Raw genomic sequence first — 11,545 nt, 5'->3', positions numbered from 1 at the left:
CTCATCGACTTGTCGAAAAAAAACATATATCTGAGGACCGGGAAGGCAAAGCTCCTGGAACAATATTCACCAACCCATCGGCTAAGTACCTGAGAAATCGAGATAAAGGAAATTCTCTCAGAATAGCGATCACTAACCTGTAGACTCAATTCTTGCACTTGGAAACCAGGAAGGAAACTCTCCTAGAACAACACTTACCGACCTGTCGACTGAAATACCTGAAAACAAAGAACTGAAGAAGGTAAATCTACTGGAACAGCATTCACAGACCTATCGACTAAATACCCGAGGACCAAGCAGGTATTCTTCAGGAACTTATTGTTAGTGTGTGTCCTTATGGCTACTACTGAGAGCTACATTAATGTGACTATATCGGACGGTGGAGGTGGAGGGGGAGGAGGTGGGATCAATGTTTCTGCTCTCAGTATTACACAAGCTACTCTTCTTGCGATTTGTTTATTGTTGACAGTGATTAGTAACACCTTCATCCTCACAATTCTGTACAAAGTCAAGAACTGTTTTGAAGAAATGCAACAGTTTGTATTCCAGGCTCTAGCAGTGACGGACTTCCTCACGGGTATTTTCTGTTGCGGTCTTTCGATGCTTTCAATCATCATTGGCCCAGGTCAAACGTTCTCATCAGCCATGTGCGCGATTCGAGGAGCAGCCTGTACTGGGTTAACCAACCTCTCGGCTCTACTAATTTCCTGCGCTTGTTTTGATCGTTTTGTCGCCGTCATCTTTCCTCTCCGTTACTTCAGTTTGGTCACGATGAAACGCGCCAGAATCGCCCTCTTGATCGTCTGCATAATGGCCGCCTCTAATGGAGCCTTGAGTTTACTTCGAGGCAGGACTGTTGCCAAGAGTAACCTCTGCCTTTCCGATTTCTCGTCCGAGCGACTCGCCTTCCGACCAAGCCTCGTCACAAGTCTCTTGATCTTCTCCATCACTCTGCTCTTGACGTCTATCTCAAACATCAAGGTTATGTTGGTCGCTTCCGGTCAGTCAAAACGTTCTGCAAACGTGGCTCCTAGCGATATCACCAACGAGAGTGATACTGTCCAGAGAGACTCTACCCAAGCACGTAGAGGGAGCCTCAAAGGTCTCCGCGTTCTTATAGTAGCCACAATCACATTCTTTCTGGCTATCTTTCCCTGGAGCATTGTCTCTGCGTCGCAGTTCAGTCAGAAGGCATCCATAGCAACACCTATGGCAAGGTTTATATCCAGTCTTTTGCTGATGTCGAACAGCTGGATGAACGCAGTGATCTTTGGTGCGTTCAATAAACGTTTTCGAAAGGCAGTTAAAAGGGTGATTTATCGTGCACAGTTGGAAGGGGAATCAACTGTTAATGAACACACCTCAGAGGCATGATTCTAGACATCCCACCTATCATGGACCTACATGCTTTTAACGAGTTTCATCTTCTTCTTTTTTTAAACATTATTGGCGACAAAAACATTTGTGTATGATGGCCCGAGATTCTGGAATTCCCTCAGTGAAGATATCATTGATAGCCCATCCCTTGGTTCTTTCAAAAAGAAACTTGAAAATAATTTTATTAAATCGTACACGTCATCATGTCCTCAATTTATATAAGATCATTAAATTCACTATTTCATGATTACTTCTTTTTTTCGCGTTGAAGTCCTGCTCTATTATCTTTCTTTATCTCTTTTCCCTTTTATTTTCATATCCCTCGTGTGTTTTTCCCTTTTTCTTGTTCTTTCTTTTTTAAGATTTTGGCATAATATTCAGAAACGTATTTCACCTTTTCTTTTCCTTTACTATCAACCTTTTCTATCTTTTTTGCTTAGCTGTGAAAACTATCAATTGCCCCGAATTCCCACATCTGTACAAGTGTGGAAACATGATACAATCCGGCAGAGTTTCAATTTAAGAACTCATTATTTAAGCAACCATTATTTACGGCAAAGTATTATCCGTTATCATAATTTTTAGACTCTATGGATTATTTGAAATAGGCCTACGTGTACTTTTTAAAACATCAGATTAAAAAAAAAATGGCTTATTATTTTGTTATACATTCGCTTACTCTACCGTATGCTGGTCTACAATTAGCTAGTCTGTGCTTGTCAGACTAGTCCAATAAACCCAAATGGCCAACTATCAATTTGATAGATTTCACGTCAAGTCTAGTTTCCTACCTACTTCTCGTTTTGTCTAATGCGCATTTGTCATAATTACATATACGTCTTCTTATTTTGTCATTTGTTTACTTTTTCAAGTGAAAATTTACTTCATAAACAGTTCATCTAACTACTATAGACCTCGTGGTGTTAGGCCAAGTATATATTACACGAAATGGGCATAGTCTAATTGGAAACATTGGACAGAATGGTAAATGTGCTATAGTGGCAATTATACCAAATGGTTGTCATGGTTGTAAACGAATTTTAGTTAGATACGGGTGCAGCGCTACAGGGGGCAGGGGTGATCGAACATATGAATGATCGAGTTGTGGGGAAAACCAGCGAATGAAAAGACGAATAGGTGAAGAAAAGCGAATTGGAAGAAATAATTAAAAGGGAAAGGAACTCTTACTCCTGCTATTTAATTGAAAATGGTGTGCTCTTGCCCCTCATTAAAATAACTTGTCGCCTCCCCGCCTGATCACACGTTTTTGCATGAGATTAAACGGAAGATACGAAAGTATATTAAATGAAATGGGAGAAGACCTGTATTTGACACTTCGCATTCCGTTCAGTTGTAAAGGCCCATATCCGCACATCCACATTATGCATGCACAGCATCAGTTAATTATTATACGAACAATAAATATGCCTCCTGGAACCCGGGGGGGGGGGGGTACTCACGAAATAACGCATACGGGGATGTGCCGCTGGAATGGTTCGCTTTTTTGGAAGAAATCCCTTATAAACATGGGGTATGGTTTTATGCTGGGAAATCCCGAAACATTGCCCCCTTTTTTTAAGATACTGGCCTTAAACAAGGGTCAATGCCCCCAATATTTAGGTACTGGCTTAAACATGGATCCATATTCTCCTCCAATTTTGGGTGATAGCCTTCTTTTTTTTTTTTTGCTTGCTTGTCAGATTTTAATAAATCCATAATAATGGGTACCTTTTTAGCCAAAATGACCCGTAAATATGGGTATGGGTTTTTAAACTTTTCAGCCGCACACCACACCCCCGTCCAAACCAAATTTAAGTAGTTATTACCCCCCCCCCTGTCCTGGAAAGGCGCTTGGGGCTACTAAATTGTCATTAAATGATAACCATGTCACCTAATATACATTTAAGAATTGGTGTTTGTTGGAAGATAATCAGTATTGTTCGGTTTATTGATTTATGGTTTGACTTCGAGTGGCTATGTTGGCACCAAAAAATAGTATCACAATTTTTGAAGTCTTTATTCTCCCCTCATACATGGTATAATGTTATGTTAAGTCGTGCAATCTGAAAATTGTGATGTATGCTGTTAATATTAAAAAGAAATTACATGTGGAGTCCCTCAAGGAAGCATTTTAGGCCCCATTCTTTTTATGTCTTACATCAATGATATGTGTACTTGTATTAATGAATCTAAATTAATTTTATTTGCCGATAATAGTGTCTTGCTTTATTCAGATTCTTGAAATCCCAAGATAATTGACAAAAAATACTTAGTGCAGATGTGTCAAATTGCATCGAATGGATGTCTGACAACAAGCTTAGTTTACATGTTGGGAAAACGGACACGATTTCAAGGTTTCATATAATAATAAGGTAATTGAGAAAAAAAGATTCAGTAAAATATTTGGGAATTAATTTAACAAGTGACCTATCATGAACTGGTTTGGTAGACTCAATCGCCAAAAGGCTAATTCACGCTTAAAACTTTTGTATAGATATCAAACCTGTTTGAATATGAAGTCTAGACGTATTTTATGCTTTGCTTTAATACAGTGTCTATTCGACTATATGCTAAAGCGGCTTGGTACGGTAGCCTGGGTGTGACGGATAAGAAAAAGCTAAGAATAATTCAAAATAAGATTGAAAGATACATAAATGTTTTAGGACCAAGAGCACATCTCGGATGTAATGAACTTGAAAAGGCAGGATTACTTCATGTAGATCAAAGATACTATTACACCACGTGCATAAGATATTCTATTCGGATACATTAGATCATTATAGCAAATAATTTCACCGGTGTATCAAATATCCATAGGTACGATACTCGAAATAGTAATTTCAATTTTGTATTACCAAAACCGTGAAGGACATATCGGGAACATTATTTTTATTTTAATGGGATCCAATTTTGGAATGCTCTTCCTAATCAAGTAAAAGCTAATAAACATGTACCTCACTTTAATAGTGCAATAAAGAAACACCTAAAACTGGAATTTACTCGAGAAAAGTATTACCAGTAAAAATCACACATTTTGTACAGTTGGTTTCTAGTATTGTAGATAATGTACGGTATGTTAAAATATAAGCTTGTTTCTTACATTAGGTAGATTATTGTTTGGTTCAGGTGTTTGCAAATTGTTTGACTGATGGATATGTATTTTTTATCATATTCCAGTACTTATCGTAGTTTATACTTTTTGTTGTTATAATACATTAATGTTTTATACTAGCAATAGGACCCAATTGGAAATAAGCCTTTCGGCTTTCATATGGGCTATCCTGTCAAGGTATTCTTCGATTTCACTAAAACCACCTGTGATATTCTTGACGAATAAAATCAATCAATCATTCAATCAATTTAAACAACGCTGTTTACTATGTGAATCGCACAGTAGTTGTTTAAACATTTGAAACAAGTGTTTAAAGCCTTAAAAACAAATTCTAAATTCAAATATTTAATTACCAATAAATTAAGTATGGTTCTTTAAGATTTTAAACACTTGTTTAAAATGTTTAAACAACTATTGTGCGATTCACATGGCAGAAACCTTAAAATCGAGAAAAAAAAGTTGCGATGATTACTGAAATGATAATATGCCTACTCTTGCTCGAAGTAAAAGAAGGAATGGAAGTGTTCATTCTTTGATAAGCATGATGAGTTGATATTAAATCAAGCGTGGATCTCGAGTGAATTTATAATATGATATTATTTTAGTAATTTCATTACACAATATATACTGTACACATTTATCGTGTTTATTCCAAATTCTTTATTTTCTTTGAGAGATAAGTGTATTATCATTCAAATTTACCCCAAATTAACATTCTTTATTTCTAGATTCATTCGAATTGAAAACGTTTCCAATTATTTTCCATCCTTTCTTAAGATGATGTATGGCAGAAAGAAGAAGAAAACGAAATAGATGTGAAAGACAAATGAAGACGGGAAGGATAATGCCAGGTGAAAATGGTAAAATGCTTACAAAAGCAATTACCACAATAACAGGAATCGTGTTTTTTTTTTGCTATTTGGAAGTTATTGATATCATAGTATTTATTATTAGCTTCACGTCAATTTACACGACTTTACAAACATCAGAGTCACAAATAAATATTTTTTTTACAATGCTCAAGTCATTTCACATCTGCATAGGTTGAATGTCTTGTTTTTCTCCAAAGAGTAAGTTTACTTTTTCTAATGGCAATTATCTTCTGTACATTTTCTTTTTTATAAAAAAAATAAGTTACCAAGAAGTCTTTGTTATTCATCTTTTTGTGTGGATGAAGATTTATTGTTTGTTGAAATAAATATAGCGTGTTTACAATTACTGTATCGAGTGTATACCGAATTTTTCTAGAAATAAATGTGATCGATTGCCCTTTTTTTTTTTAGCCAAGAGCCCAGTTCTTTAAAAAAGAATCTGGAGCAGTTTTGCAAAAATGAAATGAATGAAGCAATTTTTTAAAATGTAATTATTATGAACGAATAAGAAATGAAGCAATGGGTTGAGTTTTATTGCCCCTCTCCCTTCAAAAAATAAAAAAATACCAGCGAGAGATCATTCTTCCTGCATTGCCTATATCTTTCACAAAAGGGCTTTTATTGCAATTCTGCAATTAAACTGAAGATATTTTCCCTTTTTTGTGCTATATTGAAAGCACAGAGGGGAAGAACTTTATTCAAGAAAAATATTGAAGAAATTGAAAAGAATATTTATTGGCAGACCTCGACTTTACTGGTGGGCGTGATGGCGATCCCATTGATTGCCTTAAGACTGCATGGGGAGAAGAAGGCAACGGAAACAACTTCACTACTTCCATGAACAATCGTAGATAAAAAATTAAATAAAATCGCAATTTGCGGCAATCCATGATCGCATACGTCTCCGGATACGGCACTTAGAGAGAGAGAGGAGAGGGGAGAGAAAGTGAAGAAAAACAACCGACAAAGAAACGCATAATGAATTTACTACAATACGAAGGCAAATGAGTTATTTTTAGTGAATCTTTGAGCAGCGGTAATAAAAGAATACTGATACAATCGGGAGAAAGTATTAAAAAAAACAGCGTTAACAGTTACAAGGAATTTATGTTTTGTAATGGTACTTATCAAATCTATTCAGTTCAAATCATGAAAGTAATAGTACATTGCAAATGTTATAATATACATCAAACAAAACACTGTTTCTAAAGGCAAATGATTATTCATAAAACAGAAAATATTGTACAGAAATCTTAGTATTTGACATATTCATACTACAAGCGGTTAATTTATTTATGAAAATTAATTAAAACAATCAGCCAATAATAACCAAATAGAAAAAAACTGGCAAAGTTAAGATTCAGTAGTTACGTAAACACAAAAATGTCATATCATACCTTAATGATTGATGAAACTAAATGAAAGTTATAATGTAAAAAGAAAGGTATTTATTTATATTATTTCGATTTACTTGAATGTAGTATAAATGAGAATTGTTGATTAAATTGCCCTGCTCATCGGCATAAGTGCTGCTGCAGGGGATCGAACCCTACACGGTGTTTCAAAAAAATAAGCATTTCAATTCTTTAAGGAGAAAAAAAAGTTTAAAAGGAGCAATCCAAATCACATCACTTGATAAGATTAAAACCAATCAATACAAACTTACTATAGGTTAAATGATGAACTCGGTGCATTTGTTATTTATGTCACATTTCACCATTTTAGTTTTAATGTTTTCATTGTTGGAGAGAGTGGGGTAAAACGGACCCTTTGGCTAAGACGAACCCACCCATTATCATCGGCGGATCCAGGGGGGTGCGCAGGGTGCGCGCGCCCCCCTAATATTTATAAAATTATATAAATATCAATAAAAAAATTTAAAAAAGTAAAAGAAAGAAAAGGCGCCGCTTGAAAAATTAAAAACAAAGGAAAGAAAGGGAAAAGGCGCTGCTTAAAAAAAATATACACTGATATAACATTAGCAACAGTAAAGGAAAGACTATCCCCAGCAAAGCGTAATCATATCATCTTCCTTATTTTTTCTTTTAACTACCCTTTACCCATAGAGTTAAATACGTTACCCAACAACTTCGCCGGTAGCAGTGCGCTGCCTGCATATAACTGGCGCCAATCAAGAATAATCAGCGCCACCTTAATCTAAATCGGCGCCGGACAAGACTAATCAGCGCTATTTAGTTATAAATCGGCGCCAGTCAAGAAAAATCGGCACTGCCAGAGTCTTTACCGGGGCCGATCAAGGATAATTAGCGCCACCTAAATCTAAATCGACGCTGGACAAGAACAATCGGCGTCATCTGGTTATAAATCGGCGCCGGTAAAGAAAACTCGGCGCTGCCTGAGTTCTTAACCGGCGCCGATCAAGGATAATCAGCGCCACCTATATCTAAATCGGGGCTGGTCAAGAATAATCAGCACCACCTGGTTAAAAATCGGCGCCAGTCAAGAATAATCGAGGCCTCCTGGTTCTAGATCGGCGCCAGTCGATTATGGATTGCCGCTGCCTGAATCTTACGTAACGTCGGTAAAAATAATCAGTACTACTTGTTTAAATCGGCGCCGGTCAAGACAAATCGGCGCTGCCTTTGTCTTAACCGGCGCCGCCTAAATTTAGATCGGCGCCGGTCAAGAATGATCAGCGTCCCCTGATTTCAATAAATAAGCGCCGGTAGAATAATGAAGAAGGGCCTATTGCTAACCAAATCTAGATCGGCGCCGCGGTCAAGAATGATCGTTTTGCCCTCCCCAATAATTCCGCATGTGCAAAAACAATAAGATGGTAATGTTACACAGAAATCAGCAAACGAGATTGAGCTACACAACTCGTTCTTTATTAAAAATCATGCTTAAATTATCCGCTTTTCAGATTGGAACATAAAAATTTTCAGCTCGCGCTTCGCGCTCGCATCACTTCTGTAGCAAAACCCCATACTTTTCATGATTAAATAGGTGAATCGAATGTCCCGTTTTTAGTTCTGGGTCCCGTTGCAGAAAGATTTGCAATCAATCGCAACTCTAAAAATCATGCGCAACTTGATTTTCAACCAATCAACAGCGCGCATTTGGAACTTGCGCTTGATTTTTTGACTTGCGTTTAAACGCAACTCTTTCTGCAACGGGCCCCTGAACCTCAAAAGAACTCCCGCTTCGATTTGCAATAATCTTTTGTTGGATATAATCTTGTTCTTTTTTAAAACGTACATTAAACTGTAATGTTTTCAGATCGAAAAATCACAATTTTAAGCTCGCGCTTCGCGCTCGCATTTTTTTTAGATACCCATCTTAATCATTGGTACCAAGAATGCTTAGAATATCAAGCTTTCTGGTCAGAATATAAGTAAATTTCAGCTCGCCCTCGGCACTCGCATTATCTGTGTAGTGAGATATGTATCCTCCTCATGAGTTACTACAAACAGTCCTAAACAGGCACCTTTTTCCTGTTTTCAGGTCAGTATACTTTAAAAATTTCAGCTCGCGCTTCGCGCTCGCATTAATTTGTCGGTGAAATATGTGTCTCTATCTCATGAGTCATATATATCTATATGATATGAGTCATATATATATATATATATATATATATGCATGTGTGTGTGTGTGTGCGTGTTTTGACAGGGTCAGGCATTACCCCTTTTTCTTTTTCAACATTCTCTTTTATGGCGCCGAAGAAGTGCAAAAATATGTGCGCCCCCCCCCCCTTTCGCCAAAAGCTGGATCCGCCTATGATTATCTCCGTGAATCGTCTGCACTGTGCGTAAATGACATAATTGCGTAAATAATCATGATAATTGTCTTAAAAAAAAGCTAGATGGACCTGAAAAAAGAGTTTCATTTTCAGGAGAGAAAGTGTGTCGTTTGTACAGTGGTGAACACAGAATGAGTGGCACCTGATGTTATTTTAGGGTCTATAAGAATTTGCCATTTCCACTTTTGTGATTTTGGGTGATTTTATTATCGAGGAATGTATCGAGTGATGATTGATTGATTGATTGATTGATTGATTTATTGATTGATTGATTGATTGATTGATTGATTGGCTGACTGACTGACTGACTGATTGACTGGTTGGTTGGTTGGTTGTTTGGTTGGTTGATTGATTTATTGATTGAGTGAGTGAGTGAGAGATTGATTGATTGATTGATTGATTGAGTGATTGGTTGGTTGGTTGATCGATCGATCGATCGATTGATTGATTGATTGATTGATTGAATGATTGATTGATTGATTTTATTCGTAAAGAATAACACAGGTGATACAATGAAATTGAAGAATACCTTGACAGGATAGCCCATGAAAGCCGAAAGGCTTATTTCCAATGGGGTCACATTGTTAGCATAAAACATTAAACATACATTTCTCCGACAAGTACTTGAATATGGTAAAAAAAATGTACATCCATCAGTCTAATAATTTGCAAATACCTGAAGCAACAAAATAATCTACCTAATATAAAACAAGAATCATATTTTATCATACCCTTCATTATCTACAATACTTAAAACCGACTGTACAAAATGTGTGAATTTTACTGGTAATTCTGTTCTCGAGTAGATTCCAGTTTTAGGTGCTTCTTCAATGCAATCTTTAAGTGAGGAAAAAATTTAACTGCTTATACTTGATCAAGAAGAGCATTCCAAAATTGAATGCCATCAACATAAAAAGTGTTCCCTATATGTCCTTCACGTTTTTTATTGATTGAATAATGTATTGTATAGCACATTTATAACTCCTAAGTTGATGACCTTCATGTGCAGGTAACACAATAATTATAGATTATAAACGGAGATCAACGAGGAAAATCATGGAATCCAGGTGATATGGAGTTCGTTTTATCCATATATATAACTGGGACCCTTTTACCTTTTATCTAGTCCATAGGGTAAAACGGACCTTCAATCAAAAATTCTTTGATCTCCATTTTCAAGAAAACTATTTGGTTAAAAATAAAATGATTAATATTCCAGTCAGTCTAGCCAGAATAGGGGGGTGACCCGCCACTAATTGCAACACTTGATTTTCCACTGCAATGCTTTCCATGAAGGTCCCCTTAACAACATACTAAAAGTCCCAAAAAATCCAAGCAGTGGAAATTTATGAAATTTGCATATTATGCAAATTAGCCATAAAAATTTAGAAAAAGAAGGAAAATAGTCCAAAAATTACAAATAAAGTGTCCAATTACAAATTAAGTGTCCAAAACAATTTAATTTGAGCGAAAAGTAATGATAAATAACTGTATTCAATGTTTTTATTCAAAAGCGCCAGCGAATCTACCTAATTTGCATATTATGCAAATAAGCATCCTTATATGGAAAAAATGTCAAGATATTGTGATTGTTCTCATATAGACTGCTTGAAAACATTTCATTTATGTAAATTTTTATTTTTTGTTTTGGACACTTGCTACTATCACTACAATTCATCACAATGCCTGAAAATTAATTTGCATATTATGCAAATTAGCCATTAAAAATAGAAAATAGGGAAAATAACACAAATATTATAAATTAAATGTCAAAAGCAAGCAATTTGAACAAACTTTCACGATGAATAAATAAGTACAATGTTTTTATTTTAAAAAGCTAGCCAATCTGCCTCATTTGCATATTATGCAAATAAGTATCCATATATGGAAAATGTCAAGAAAATTTGATTTTCTCACATTGACTGTTGTTCAATAATTTGTATTTAAGGTAAAATACTGCAAATGTGTTCTTCACGTCCTAAAGCCATGTTGTTAGTCTGACAAGATGATGGGATTGGCAAGAACAAAGCACAGTATTTGAAATTGGTGAGTAGTTTGTTAGAGCTGACGTCCGTTTCTTATATGGATGGGAACGACAGAAGGAAGGCCAAGAAAAGCAAACTTATGGCAGGTGAGATCTGATGAGTAGTCTCATTAAGAAGTGTAGCAGAGATTCCATCTGGCCTAGTAGCTTCATGCAGGTTGGTTTCTTTAACAATTTCTTCAGTAGTTTGGCTACACCCGCTTGACTAAAAAATATGTTTTCTGGCCATGTCTGGGTCAGAACAGGGTTCCAGGACTTGCAGAGCAGCGTCATCATCATCATGATCAGTGGTAAATACTAAGACTAATAATCAGTTGTCTTCCAATGTAGTCATAGCATGATGACATGATATTAAGGGCTTTCAACATGCTAGTTGTTAC

General features: G+C 36.1%; 1 protein-coding gene across 1 annotated transcript; it reads left to right on the top strand.

Moving 5' to 3' along the window:
- The first annotated feature begins 336 nt into the window (after nt 1-336).
- Nucleotides 337-1,374, top strand: LOC121424208 (histamine H2 receptor-like). Its single transcript, XM_041619816.1, has one exon. The coding sequence runs from the start codon at nt 337-339 to the stop codon at nt 1,372-1,374; it is 1,038 nt and encodes a 345-aa protein (XP_041475750.1).
- Nucleotides 1,375-11,545: the final 10,171 nt, after the last annotated feature.

The sequence above is a fragment of the Lytechinus variegatus genome, chromosome 11, assembly GCF_018143015.1.
Source record: "Lytechinus variegatus isolate NC3 chromosome 11, Lvar_3.0, whole genome shotgun sequence".
Taxonomy (NCBI): Eukaryota; Metazoa; Echinodermata; class Echinoidea; order Temnopleuroida; family Toxopneustidae; genus Lytechinus; species Lytechinus variegatus.
This window is presented reverse-complemented; position numbering and strand designations above follow the sequence as displayed.

Coding starts and splice junctions, on each gene's coding strand:
- LOC121424208 (XM_041619816.1), top strand. CDS start 337: ATGGCTACTACTGAGAGCTACATTAATGTGACTATATCGGACGGTGGA.